The sequence below is a fragment of the Siniperca chuatsi genome, linkage group LG4 (assembly GCF_020085105.1).
Source record: "Siniperca chuatsi isolate FFG_IHB_CAS linkage group LG4, ASM2008510v1, whole genome shotgun sequence".
Classification (NCBI taxonomy): domain Eukaryota; kingdom Metazoa; phylum Chordata; class Actinopteri; order Centrarchiformes; family Sinipercidae; genus Siniperca; species Siniperca chuatsi.
This window is the reverse complement of record NC_058045.1, coordinates 25811821-25826387: the sequence shown is the minus strand read 5'-3', so window position 1 is coordinate 25826387 and position 14567 is coordinate 25811821. Positions and strand designations below refer to the sequence as shown.

At 39.5% G+C, this 14567-nt stretch overlaps 2 protein-coding genes across 4 annotated transcripts; both read right to left on the bottom strand.

The window, feature by feature from the left end:
- Positions 1-517: 517 nt before the first annotated feature.
- On the bottom strand, positions 518-4092 carry LOC122874965. Of its 3 annotated transcripts, none has more exons than XM_044193572.1 (6): positions 3933-4089; positions 3525-3588; positions 3181-3339; positions 2645-2857; positions 1983-2115; positions 518-673 (listed from the first exon to the last, which is right to left on the bottom strand). In XM_044193572.1, the coding sequence occupies exons 1-6, from the start codon at positions 4001-4003 to the stop codon at positions 627-629; spliced, it is 687 nt and encodes a 228-aa protein (XP_044049507.1). In that variant the 5' UTR covers positions 4004-4089; the 3' UTR covers positions 518-626. The 3 variants fall into 3 exon arrangements, with proteins under 3 accessions (XP_044049507.1, XP_044049509.1, XP_044049508.1); XM_044193574.1 differs by having other exon boundaries at positions 3821-4088; XM_044193573.1 differs by lacking the exon at positions 3525-3588 and having other exon boundaries at positions 3880-4092.
- Positions 4093-8162: 4070 nt separating this feature from the next.
- LOC122874997 (olfactomedin-like) lies at positions 8163-13631 on the bottom strand. The gene is made up of 5 exons (XM_044193655.1): positions 13476-13631; positions 13147-13305; positions 12622-12834; positions 12055-12187; positions 8163-10544 (listed from the first exon to the last, which is right to left on the bottom strand). Exons 1-5 carry the CDS (start codon positions 13518-13520, stop codon positions 9697-9699), a joined length of 1398 nt encoding a protein of 465 aa, XP_044049590.1. The 5' UTR covers positions 13521-13631; the 3' UTR covers positions 8163-9696.
- Between the last annotated feature and the right edge of the window lie 936 nt (positions 13632-14567).

Sequence of the window (14567 nt, the reverse complement as noted above, 5' to 3'; positions counted from 1 at the left end):
AGTATCCCAGCATATTATTACAGAACATGTAGATCCTCCCCAGCCCTGAACAGAAACATGAAATTAGCCTGACCACATACACGGTAAAGAGTAGACCATAAAGTTTTGTCCTGAGCCAGCCGCCTGCTGTTTGGCTTCTTTAAATCTGCAGGGCAGTAGGTCTGTCATTATGTGAGCAGGGCTTTGGGTGTGTCTGAGAGGCAGCCAGCCAGAAACTGGAAACCAGGCCACAGCAGTGGAAACATCTGTCCTCGTGACTTCAGTGTGAGATTACATCGCCCCCTACTGTGTACAATCGGCAGTACAACGAACTGCTCAGTACATACTTCATGTGCTATTTATTGTGTTGTGTTCAGTATACCACAAAACTATTTAACAGTTTCAATACCTCCCATTCAAAGTAAAATAAACAACTGAAATAAGTGCAATATCTCATACTGCACAGCACTATGGGTCATTTAATTTAGTCATTTTATTTTAAACATTTATTTAAAATTATATTCAATGTTATTTTTTACATCATATACATAACTGAAGTGTAGTCAGCTTGCTATTCATTGTAGATAGATAGATAGATAGCTAGCTAGCATTGGTGCCACTTCTGATAAGTCCTTCGCTCTAATGTCTCAGCCTTGGTTAGTGATCAGGCCCTTGAGGCAGTACCTGTCCCGGCCTGGAAACAGAGAGAGATGAGAAGGGTCTGAAGATCAGGTGATATACAGTACAGGATAGAGTATCACCGTCTTTGTCTCTTTTTACCCTTTGGCAGTGCCAACAAAGAAAGTAATAACATGCAAACAGGAAATAGAATAGAGACAATCAGTTAGCTAGTAGCTTTACCTCAGAGATACCACTATCACTGAAAAGATGCAAAGACAAAGTTGTTAATACAGTAACCCTACTTACAATCCTTAAAGTTTCCTTGATAGAGACCTGATACTAATGATTATGTTATGTATTTGCACCTTAAACCACAAACAAAATAGGCAAACTATATGCAGCCTGCGAGGTGAAGCCCAGGGCAAAAAAGGTCCTCAGAGCACCGGCTACAGGGGGCCCCCCATCTCGTGGCAATTACGCCCTATTTTCTGCCTCTTACATGAAATTTAATATGAAAGTATCTCTGGTTCAGAATTTACATGTAAGAAAGGCTGAATAGAAAAAATGCAAATAATTAAAAATATCTTTAAAAAAGGTTAAGTCAAACTTTTTCTGTCATTGGATGCAGAAAAACTGTGGTGCCCCTTCCTATTGTAAACCATTTTAATCTTCACGAAATATTACAAATATTTGGTTGTATTCAGTATCCAAGCCAACCAATTTCAATGGCATTTCATCAAACGTTGCAGAAGATGCCAGAGTTTTTAGATACAAAAGATACAAGGCTCTCCTGCTACATTAATTCATTTGCAGCAATTTTTCACTCCCCACATTGTGATTTTGTATCTGCATGGGTTTTCAGCACATGGTTAATATCTGGTATGACTAAACATGGTGATTTTAAGGAAAGATCTTAGTTGTAAGGAGCATATTTTTATATGATTTCTAAGTAGAATGATACATGTTTATTCAGAGATACCACTATCACTGGCTCTGATTACAGCAGTATGTGTGTGACATCTATATTTCCATTGCACTGCAATTTTAAATGCAAAATGAGCATCAATAAGACTCATTCAACTTTAGTTCCACTCCACATTTTTCCAGTCATGTGGGTCCTCCATAAAATGCTCCCCACAGTTTAAGAACCACAGTTTTAAGAAGTGGCAGGTTCAAACAAACTTACATTTACAATCAGTTGTAGTGTATCGAGGAACTGAGTTTCAAATTCTGGGGTTACATTTTTGAAGATCCTCCATATAACCATTCAGTCAGTTGTTTACCTGACAAATAAGGCCAAATCAATTGAATCGGTTCTTCATGCTATAGTTATTTCAATGAATGAGTGAGTGCTCTCTTACACACACACACAGCATACTTACCTCTGAAGTCTTTGGGGATTGACTTGCAAGACTCAGCAGTGTTCTTCAGGTAGCGCAGTTTCTCTTTGACTGTCTTCATGTTAATTGTGTCTGACATTTGCATCCTGTCTACATCTGTACGCAATTTAACCACCTACACACACACACACACACACACACACACACACACACACAAACATTTACAAAATTGTATACAGTTAACATATATACATGGTAACCCATTCAATTTACCTTTAAAACATTTCAGATACCTCAGTTATGTTTCTTCATATTATCATATTTATTCTCTTGATATATCTCGATATATATATCTATATATAGATATAGATATATATATAGATATATAGATATATATATATATATATATATATATATATATATATATATATATAGATATATAGATAGATATATAGATATATAGATAGATATATAGATATATAGATATATATATATATATATCTATAATTTCAGTTAGGTCTTACTTTTCTTTCTTTCATGTCTGTATTATTCCTGTGTTGTAGCAATCTTATTTATACAATTTTTTTCTTTTCTGTATTATATTACTTTTTGCTGATTCAACAACCCAGTTTCCCCATCGAGTTTATTAAAGTTTGACTTGTTACTTTAGGAATCATTTTAGTGTCTTGCATATTTTACTGTACCTCTTTGGAGAGTTTTTGTGTTTGGGTGTTGTTTAGCTGGCTGTGAATGGCACCAATGTTTGTCTCCAGCTGGCTGAGCTCCTGGCCCAGCAGGCGCAGAGACAAGGCCGTGTACAGGCCCTGGTCGTGCAGGTACTGGTGAGGCTCCAGCCGGGCCGTCACGTTCTTAACCAGAGCCTGGATCTGAGGGAGACGCTGGCTGGACAACTTCAACTGCAAGGAAACACAGACAGAAAATCTTGTGCTGTTTCTTCATATATTCTGAAATCTTCCCATTTTTCTCATTTTAATTGAGTACTGTACCTTCACACAGTCACAAGACATACAAGTCAGGTGAATTGAAGAGTTTATTAGAGTCTAGAGTCACAATTGTTGAATCCAATCAAAATGTCACATTAGAATAAACACTTCTAACCTGCATTGTATGACTCAGGACCACTGTATCCATATAATAAGGTGGAATTGGACTGGACCCAGTCTGAATTAAGTACCACACTCACCACTGTAAAGTGATGCTGGTTGACCTTAGTTCTCACCTGTTCCTGCAGGTTGTTCAAAGATCCTTCACAGGACAGAACCTGCTGCAGCACGGCCTCATACTTCAAAACAAGGAACGACCACAGGTTAGAGTCCACCGCACACACACACAAGCCGTTCTTCTTCTGGCCAGACGCCCGCTGAGTCTGGCCATCACCCTGTAGTCACACATGTACAAAAAACACAGATGTCGTAAATAAGAGATTTACATGGATCGTAAAGAGACTGCATTAACAAAAAGAGAGAAAAATGAAGAAAAAAGCCTCAGTTAAATGTCATCAAGTGCTATATCTTCCACTTTCATTCTTAGTTTCTAAGAGTAGGATATCAAGCGTAAACTCACTGATGACAGCAGCAGTAGGAGCAGCAGCAGCAGCATGTTTAGAGCTGGAGAAATTAATAGTGGACTGACAAAGACAGAACCTGTTAGTAAATCACCACTCCACCTCTTCTCTTTTCTCTAATAAACTAAATCTCAACAAACACACATTTTGCTGATTTGCTTCTTGTCACTGGTGACTTGAGCCTTAAAACCACTCACATGTATGTGAAACTCTCTGTAGTGTTATCTCCTATTTTAAACATGAATAAAACATATGTATTTTATAACAAGCAGAATACTGACAAATGTCTGCACACCTGAATGTGTGATAGGTGCATCAGATTAAAGGGTTTAAAAATCCTGCGCATTACACTACCTTAATGACCCAAATATAAACTTTCACCTGGCATTCATGCCAATAAAACATACTGATTTGAATTGAAATTGTTCTCCCTAATCTTGAGAAAAGGCAGCAAAGTAGCTCTACTGGCTGCAAGCATCAGGAGTCGTGTTGGTTTAACTGGAACAGACAGTCACATTTGCACAACGTAATTTATCCAAGTAGGACATGTTCCTGGACCAACAATACAATCAACCAATCACAGCCCTCTGACAACAGTGTGCTGCTCTTGCGCTTCTTTCAAAATTCCTTTATGCTTCTTCAGAGGCAAGCTTTCCAAAGCTAAGCTAAGTTTTCCAAATTGAAGTTAGTACAACTGAACAAAATCCTCAGTAAAACTGAAGAAAATCCTTAAGCAGAGCAGGTTGAGTTCAAACAGTTTTTTAATGAAAAGAACAAGGCTTGTTCAGGTTACAGGCAGACAGTGGTCACAACCAGGTAAGCAGTCAAAAAAAGGCAAACAAGTCCAACAGGAAGCTGGCAAAATCCAAAAGTCAATAAACAGAACATAAATCCAAAACACAGAAGACTAGGGTCAGGAAGCTTAATACAAGTACGACGACAATCTAACACAGAACAAAGGAAGAACACAGACTAAATACACTCAGGTAGGGGAGCTAGGAGACACATGTGGAACCAATTGACACAGGTGAAAACAATGAAAGCAATCAAAGACAGGAAGCAAAACTACCAGACACAAGAGGGAGGGAGAATATTACAAAATAAAACAGGAAATAACAGGGAGTCAAGTGTGCTAACAAGGTGGTGGAGGATTTTTTTCCTAATTGCTGTCTTTCTCTCCTCAGAATGAGGCAATCCGTATAAGATGAGTATGCACACTCAAGTCTTAGTGCACCTATCGAATGAAGACCCTGAGAGACTGAAGGAATACACAGTGAGTTGCTTGTAAGATACACTAAATGTGACGAAGTAGCTGTTCATCAGTGGATAACCTTATTATATGCTAGATTGCAGAACTATTGTCCTGCTGAAAGACTTGCAGTGGCTTCCTTGATTTTGCTCCATTCTTCTTCACTTTCAACAAATATGTCAACGCCATGCAGAACCAAAAGTGTATCCACATCATGATCCTTCAACTGCCATATTTGACAGTACATAGTCACAAAAGACTTAATCAGCACAGACGACACGCTAACTCAGGATTACAGAGCGCCGTGCATTTGCATCTAAAAGCTACAAACCACACATTTGAAGACAGCGAGGTGAAGATTCTAAGTAGAGAGTAGAGTTGGTTTTGGACGGGGCGTCAAGGAAGCCATTTTTATGAAAAAAGAGAGCCCCTCTTTGAACAGAAATGGTGGTCTGAGATTTAATCTGCCCAAAGTCTATTACAGTGTATTATCACCTTGGTCACGCCAATCACATGCTAATCAGGTACTTAACAGTGATGAGGTAGATGCAGCCAGAAAACAATAGGCCTGATTACTGGGCCATCTTGGAAACAATTAGGTCAGTTTCAGGTGAAACTAGCTATTAACAGATACTCAGGTAGATTCCTTCCTGAGGGCAGGGCTTATGTAACACAGAGTAGCTTAAATTTCTAGTTCCCATCCCATTTTTTTCACAAGTGAGAATGACTTCCGGATGGGAGCCGAAACGTCTTGATTCTGAAAACAGTGTCCAGATGACTACGACTGAAACCTTTTCTACGACAGTACATAGTGTTCTTCAGGAAGTATTATGTTTGCAACACACACTGCTTTGAATTTTGACTTATGATTTCAAAACCATGTCCAACATCTTGGATGTCACTCAATTCCTCTCTGGAAAACTTCAGGCCACTTTTAACATGGTTCTTTTTAGGTCACGGTAATCTCTTTTAACAGATATCTCCATATGACTGCAGAATCTGTAGGCAAGGGACCAAGATTTTGTCATCGGAAGCGTTCTGGTTTCCATTTATAGCCCAACTAGTAATTACCCATCACGTTTGAGTGGGCTTTGGTTGCATGCAGATAAACAGTCCGTATGGAGAGCAAAAGAGGCGGAACACACTGGCCGAAATGTAATTTTGGAACCTATCTGCTATGGAAGTCTTCAGTGGAATGGGGAGCATTGTGCTCACTTTCTTTGTACTCTTGATTTATTTGGAGTGGTATGCTACTCACCTTGATCCTATGCCTTTGTGTGAAGCAGTCACACTTTTAACCCAATACATAGTGTTTTCACAATGAACATTTTCAAATTTGATATGTTATAATGTTGTTTTTGTTGCTACTGTTTTAGAGAGGTGTATTTTGTCCAACCAATTTATATCAGAGGGTCGACCAAATATTAACACCTCTCGGTATAACTCCATTCAACAGCACCACAAACTACATCCTCCAAAATGATCTTACAGTTATATCAGCCCCTCTCTAAAACAGTACCATCAAAAACTGAACATTAGAACCTTTATTAGAATCTTTATTGTAGGACTGACATAATAAACTGGACAATGAGTTTATGTTTCATGCATTGAAAAGAAAGTTAGGAGAAACAGGTCAGAATTCAGTAATATCCAAATAAGAAGCTGATTTATTTCTGATGATATATATATATATATTCATATTCATGTGGTGCTTTGCATTTTTGCATTGCATTGACCATTTATGGTTGAATGTGGGCGTGTAGAGGGCTGGATATGAGGTTGATGGTCCCAGTTTCACTTTCTTACAGGGTCATTTGTTTCTCATTAGAAGAAAACTGCACCGTAAACTAAAGTCAAACATCGGGTCACATCTCGCTACTTCACATGTCCCTCATAGCCTGGATGTTCTCCGGAGTCCCATGGAGGTTGAAGGTAGTAAGACATCAGACCATTTTATGCCGTGTCACTATCTAACTCCAGTAGCATTATGGAAACTGCCAGGATATTGCATCTTTATTTCCCACTGTTAGATTCTTAGACTTTCTTAGAGAGAACAGAGCTGTACCGTGAACTAAAGTGAAATGCACAGATTTGCATATTAGGCTGTTCACCTCCTCATTCGTCTGTGAAGAACAAAATGTGCATTGATATTATGACTATCAAAATATTTGTTAATTGAGGAGTTTAATGTAAGACTCATGCTAAGCTAACTGTAATAGTAAATTGAAATCTTCCTGAGTCAAACTTCAACAAGAGGGGAGTTTACACACCCAAATATAAACCTAATGAATATCATATATAATAAATAAATATTGATATATACAGTACAACCAAACTCCCCTCTCCCCGCTTGTTGTTACAACAAAGCATTTGAATACTGATTTGGATTTTCATGGCATCGGTAGAAGCGTCGAAGCATTGCGTACATGCGTATGTATCGTTATCTGGATACAAAATGACCATATATTGGATATGGAATAAGAGAGTCTGGTCATATCGCACAGCCCTATGTCCGATATAATATGGCATTAAATTTGTTACAGCCTGTGTTGTCTAATTAAGCTATCATTGGCCCATGTTGGTATCATTAAATGTGGTGTCTAATATAGCATAATTTGGTAGTAAGGTTAGAGTAGCGTCTAACTATAGCATGTTTTGGATCTGATATGGTATTGTATTTGATTTAAATAAACTATGATCTTGTAAAATGGTATCAAATTGTGTATTGTGATCTCCTATTGTGTCTCTGTTGAATCTCCTCAGAACTAGCTGTCTGTCTAAAATGCATTGATCAACAGCTGTCAGTGAAAACTTTTCCCAATACTCACAATGAATATTCACACATTTGTCTCATTTCTTTCTTTTTACGTGAAAATTAAATTTTCTAACTCCACACTCCCAGTTTTTCTTCTAGTCTACCCCAACCGATACTGACTTGAGACAATTTATCACATTTCATGCAGTTCCCTCTGGAGCCACAAATAACTTTATGCAACTTATTTCACATGTGCAGTAGTACTCCCCAACACCTGTAAACAGACTTTGATTTGTAAAATCGAGATTTTAATATTGGACTTACAGTCAGCAGGTGGCCAGAAACATGACTCCAAATGAATGATAATGCTGTTCCATGTCTGATGGATGTGTAAATAGGCAACTGTTTGCTAACACATTCGCCATATCAACTTTATTAAGTGATAAGATTTCAATATTGTGTTTGCAGCTTGTTGCGCTGCCCATATGTGGCCAAAACAATTAATGCAGATTTAAAAACACCATGTGTACGATTAAAAATTTCTACCTTTGCTGCCATCTGGTGATATCAAGAGTGACAATGGCAGACAGCAATGCTTGTTGCATCAGACAGAATCTACAATCACACCAAAAATTACACATAGTAACTTTTAATGTATCCTACATGAAATTATGAGTCAAAATATAAAGACAGACAACTAGACATTGCTCCTGGATGATTGCCAGGGTAGACCTCCATATATTGATACATATGTGAGTGTGCAGTGTTGGGCTTGTTATGCTAATATGCTAGGTGTTGCTAATTGCAAAAGCAGTTTTTTATTACTAATCAATAAGATAGATAGATACCATTGGTGCGTGCCGCTTCTGGTATGTCCTTCACTCTAATGTCTCAGCACTCTGGTGGTAAAAAGGCATTCATTACAATGAATGTAATGTAGCCTGTGAGTCTTATCTGCCTGAAAAATATAATTTCATAGAGTCTTATGTCTATCAAGCTATACACATTCTTACCTGTACCCTAAGCTGAATATGAATGTACAGCAATAGTTCAAATAGAACTGCTTCTGCGTTTGTGAAATATAATGTAGCAGTAGAAGTAGAATACAGAGAATGACAGCATGGCTCATAATATCCAGCAGTCCTTCGCTGGATGTCTCAAGATGATTTAGTCAGATGTCATAGTCATCTGAAGTCTCAGGATATAAGTTTGGTAAGTTTATGTAAAAGTTATTGTTACACTCATACAAGCCAAACCAGACTGTGAGAGTGCCCATCAGTCCTTGTGCCAGCCCCTGCTCGCTCAGACTGGATCAGCCACCCAATGAGCTGACCTGCAGGCTGTAATATGTTCACTGGCAGGTTTTACATTATGATCCTCTGATAATACACTGTGGATGCCTAAATTTCACTGTCAGCTCATGCTCTTACTGTTAACTCCTATGAACTTTATATGTAATACTACCTTTTTTAGTTGATAATGCCACCAATATTAAACAATAAAGAAATATCAGCCTCAAGTCTTTCTCCAAAGCAAAGTGTAATACTTGATTGATTTTAAATTGAACTAAGTGTTTGTGTTGTGCCATGCTAGCAGAGGGGCTGTAGAGATGGACAATGACAGTAGACTCACCAGTTTGGGCCAGGATGAATTAGCAAAAGTTAGCATGCTAACACACTAAACAAAGAGAGTGAACATGGTAAAGGTTTCCTTCTATACATCAGCATATTAACACTGTCATTGTGAGCATGTTAGCATCCTGACATTAGCATTTAGCTCAAATCCCCACTGCCTTAGTACAGCGAGCTGTACAGAGCTGCAAGCGTGGCAAAAGACCTGACACACCAGTCTGCAATTACCGCTAACACAATGACTACATTTTCTATTGGAAGAAAATGCTATTAAAGTTAGATATAGTTTACTATGTGATTTGTTTTTATTGATTTTCAGCTTTATTCCAGTCTGTTACTACATTACAAACATTTGTTAAATCATACAGTTTGATATGCTCTACATATCCTAACTTCATGGATCATTATGATATATCATGATATAATATGTACTTTGATATAATCTGAGCTGGACCTTCTCTGGCTAAGTTTTATTTCTTGTTATTTAGTGCTATGTGAACATGGCTAACATGGAAATTACAATACATAGCTTCAGATCAGAAGTTGGCCTCGTAGGCCAGTAGATATCCATCGTTGTACATGTAGATCTGCCTGTTGGTGGGGTTATAGCTCAGACTGGCCACTCCTTTAGCTACCTTCTCCATTGGCAGCGCTAGTGAGTTGTCTTCTTTGCCTGTTGCTGTGTCGAAGGCATAGAACACCTCCTCGCGGTATTCGTCCACATAACGAGTGGCATATAGCACACCGCACACCATGAAAGCATTGCTCACCGCCTTCTTGAACAGCCTCGTCTCCCACGTCTGTGAGACATTGAGTGTCTCAGCCTCGCTGTCCCAAACTAGCTGGCTCACCACTAGATTACCGTGGTTACCGACAGTGGCATAGAGGGCCCATAGTCCCGTCTCGTCTGCCTCCACGTCCACATCACTATTGGCACGACAGTCATAGTAACAATACGGGAACTTGTTGTTGAAACCCACGCCGGTGCCTGGGAGTGTCACCCGTTTGACGGTGTTGCTGTTCAGGTCGTAGCGACAGACGTCTGCAGAGCGGTAGCAGTGATAGTACAGCGCTTCACCATATAGAACAGCACTGGGACCCTCAATGCTGTTGGCGTGACTGTAGGATGGAGCAAATGTAAAGTCCCTGTGGTTGGCAGAGGCCATGAAGTCTTCGTAGGTTTGGTATACGCGCAGGGAGTTGCCCCAGATGTGGCTGGCGAGCAGAGGCTGAACCCAGTAGCTGTTCTTCTGCCCCTCACTGTCCATCTGGGCCTGTTTGCCCCATGAACCAGAAATGTAGCTCTTACCGTGGGGACTGACCTTAGTAATGACAGGATCGCTAATGTTGGTGATCAGGCCCTTGAGGCAGTACCTGTCCCGGCCTGGAAACAGAGAGAGATTAGAAGGGTCTGAAGATCAGGTGATATACAGTACAGGATAGAGTATCACCGTCTTTGTCTCTTTTTACCCTTTGGCAGTGTCGACAAAGAGTTCTAATAATATGCAAACAGGAAATAGAATAGAGACAATCAGTTAGCTAGTAGCTTTACCTCAGAGATACCACTATCACTGGAGAGATGCAAAGACAAAGTTGTTAATACAGTAACCCTACTTCTTAAAGTTTCCTTGATACAGACCTGATACTAATGATTATGTATTTGCACTTTAACCCACAAACAAAATAGGGCAAACTATATGCAGCCTGAAAGGTGAAGCCCAGGACAAAAAAAGGTCGCCGGCTACACAACTTGTTGCTGCTCATTAAGTTCGTTGCTGGAATAACTGAGGGTGACTCAGATGAAAATATCAACATTTTCTTCAACTCCTCTCTTCTCTCATCTGGATTTTGGCAGCTGGATGGTCAGAGGACACTGTTTAGTGAGAATTTCTTAGAAAATCATCCTGAAAGTGTAAAAGTGAGGGGGGACAAAAATAGAACTTTGAAAAGTGAGGGGGGCACGTCCCCCCCATCTCGTGGCAATTACGCCCTATTTTCTGCCTCTTACAAGAAATTTAATATGAAAGTATCTCTGGTTCAGAATTTACATGTAAGAAAGGCTGAATGCAAATAATTAAAAATATCTTTAAAAAAGGTTAAGTCAGTAAGGTTAACTTTTTCTGTCATTTGATGCAGAAAAACTGTTGTGCCCCTTCCCATTGTAAACCATTTTAATCTTTACGAAATATTACAAATATTTGGATGTATTCAGTATCCAAGCCAACCAATTTCAATGGCATTTCATCAAACGTTGCAGAAGATGCCAGAGTTTTTAGATACAAAAGATACAAGGCTCTCCTGCTACATTAATTCATTTGCAGCAATTTTTCACTCCCCACATTGTGATTTTGTATCTGCATGGGTTTTCAGCACATGGTTAATATCTGGTATGACTAAACATGGTGATTTTAAGGAAAGATCTTAGTTGTAAGGAGCATATTTTTATATGATTTCTAAGTAGAATGATACATGTTTATTCAGAGATACCACTATCACTGGCTCTGATTACAGCAGTATGTGTGTGACATCTATATTTCCATTGCACTGCAATTTTAAATGCAAAATGAGCATCAATAAGACTCATTCAACTTTAGTTCCACTCCACATTTTTCCAGTCATGTGGGTCCTCCATAAAATGCTCCCCCACAGTTTAAGAACCACAGTTTTAAGAAGTGGCAGGTTCAAACAAACTTACATTTACAATCAGTTGTAGTGTATCGAGGGAACTGAGTTTCAAATTCTGGGGGTTACATTTTTGAAGATCCCTCCATATAACCATTCAGTCAGTTGTTTACCTGACAAATAAGGCCAAATCAATTGAATCGGTTCTTCATGCTATAGTTATTTCAATGAATGAGTGAGTGCTCTCTTACACACACACACAGCATACTTACCTCTGAAGTCTTTGGGGATTGACTTGCAAGACTCAGCAGTGTTCTTCAGGTAGCGCAGTTTCTCTTTGACTGTCTTCATGTTAATTGTGTCTGACATTTGCATCCTGTCTACATCTGTACGCAATTTAACCACCTAACACACACACACACACACACACACACACACACACACACACACACACACACACACACACACACACACACACACACACACACACACACACAAACATTTACAAAATTGTATACAGTTAACATATATACATGGTAACCCATTCAATTTACCTTTAAAACATTTCAGATACCTCAGTTATGTTTCTTCATATTATCATATTTATTCTCTTGATATATCTCAAGATATATATCTATAATTTCAGTTAGGTCTTACTTTTCTTTCTTTCATGTCTGTTTTATTCCTGTGTTGTAGCAATCTTATTTATACAATTTTTTTCTTTTCTGTATTATATTACTTTTTGCTGATTCAACAACCCAGTTTCCCCATCGAGTTTATTAAAGTTTGACTTGTTACTTGTTATCATTTTAGTGTCTTCACTGCATATTTTACTGTACCTCTTTGGAGAGTTTTTGTGTTTGGGTGTTGTTTAGCTGGCTGTGAATGGCACCAACATTTGTCTCCAGCTGGCTGAGCTCCTGGCCCAGCAGGCGCAGAGACAAGGCCGTGTACAGGCCCTGGTCGTGCAGGTACTGGTGAGGCTCCAGCCGGGCCGTCACATTCTTAACCAGAGCCTGGATCTGAGGGAGACGCTGGCTGGACAACTTCAACTGCAAGGAAACACAGACAGAAAATCCTGTGCTGTTTCTTCATATATTCTGAAATCTTCCCATTTTTCTCATTTTAATTGGGTACTGTACCTTCACACAGTCACAAGACATACAAGTCAGGTGAATTGAAGAGTTTATTAGAGTCTAGAGTCACAATTGTTGAATCCAATCAAAATGTCACATTAGAATAAACACTTCTAACCTGCGTTGTATGACTCAGGACCACTGTATCCATATAATAAGGTGGAACTGGACTGGACCCAGTACCACACTCACCACTGTAAAGTGATGCTGGTTGACCTTAGTTCTCACCTGTTCCTGCAGGTTGTTCAAAGATCCTTCACAGGACAGAACCTGCTGCAGCACGGCCTCATACTTCACAGCAGGGAATGACCACAGGTTAGAGTCCACCGCACACACACACGAGCCGTTCTTCTTCTGGCCAGATGCCCGCTGAGTCTGGCCATCACCCTGTAGTCACACATGTTCAAAACACATTTGTTGTATATAAGACATTTAAGGATAGTAAAGAGACTGCATTAACAAAAAGAGAGAAAAAGAAAGACAAAAGCCTCAGATAAATGTCACCAAGTGCTATATCTTCCACTTTTATCCTTAGTTTATATCAAGCGTAAACTCACTGATGACAGCAGCAGTAGGAGCAGCAGCAGCAGCAGCAGCAGCATGTTTAGAGCTGGAGAAATTAATAGTGGACTGACAAAGACAGAACCTGTTAGTAAATCACCACTCCACCCCTTCTCTTTTCTCTAATAAAGTAAATCTCAACAAACACACATTTTGCTGACTTGCTTCTTGTCACTGATAAGTTACTACAGAGCTGGATGTGAAACTCTAAAAATTTGAAAGTATGGAGTTTCACAAAAGGTGTGGTCAACCCAGGAGTTTCCCATATTTTCCCCTTACTTCATGCAATGGTTATTTCCCCTTTGCAATATCCTCTGCAGTGTTGCATTTTTAAAAATGTTTTGCAAGACCTGCAAGTTTGCAAGTATGTGTCATTACTGAATACTGATAAATATCTCTGCACACCTGAACGTTTGATAGGTGCATCAGATGGCAGCACCACTTGATTTAAAGTAGAAAATCCTGCACACAATCTCACATACATAATGCGTCGGTCCAAACAACATTAATCACCCAGCACTGAGACAGTATACAGGAGTTTTTCCACTTTGATTAATATTAGGCAATGTAATTAGTAGCTGGGAAAGAATGACTGAACTGTTGATTTAATTATTTGTTCATTCATTAACTGTTACCAGGGCAACAGCTACTCTCCCTGGGCCCTTTTCTTCAAATGTGGCTTAACTCAGGGGCATTGTGTAAATGCGGCAGCACAGAGAGTTCAGGAGGTTGCGGCCCAACCGGAGCAGGAGATGGCTGCGACCCAACAGCGGCAGGAGTTTCAGGGTTGTGCAGCAGCACAGAAAGTGCAGGATGACTTTTCAACATGACACATCACACAAGAACTGTAATGTTATGGTTTTCACCAAGACTTGGCCATTGTTCCAGAGGGGCTCGCCATTCACCGCCAGGACCAGACAATAGAATCGGGGAAGAGCAAGGGGGGAGGTTTCTGCTTCATGATCAGCAACCAATGGTGCTCTAATGTGGAGATTATTTCTACAGGCTGTTCTCCTAACCTAGAGCACTTTATGATTGGATGTCGAACTTATTATCTCCAGTGGGAGTTTACATCGGTTGTTCTCACA

Excerpts from the sequence above, each read along its gene's own strand:
- LOC122874965 (XM_044193572.1), bottom strand. The coding sequence starts at position 4,003 with ATGCTTGCAGCCAGTAGAGCTACTTTGCTGCCTTTTCTCAAGATTAGG. Across the intron at positions 3,340-3,524 it reads TCCTACTGCTGCTGTCATCA|GGTGATGGCCAGACTCAGCG; the intron begins GTGAGTTTACGC and ends GTGTGACTACAG. Across the intron at positions 2,116-2,644 it reads CACAAAAACTCTCCAAAGAG|GTGGTTAAATTGCGTACAGA; the intron begins GTACAGTAAAAT and ends GTGTGTGTGTAG.
- LOC122874997 (XM_044193655.1), bottom strand. The coding sequence starts at position 13,520 with ATGCTGCTGCTGCTGCTGCTGCTGCTCCTACTGCTGCTGTCATCA. Across the intron at positions 13,306-13,475 it reads TCCTACTGCTGCTGTCATCA|GGTGATGGCCAGACTCAGCG; the intron begins GTGAGTTTACGC and ends GTGTGACTACAG. Across the intron at positions 10,545-12,054 it reads AATCCCCAAAGACTTCAGAG|GCCGGGACAGGTACTGCCTC; the intron begins GTAAGTATGCTG and ends CTCTGTTTCCAG.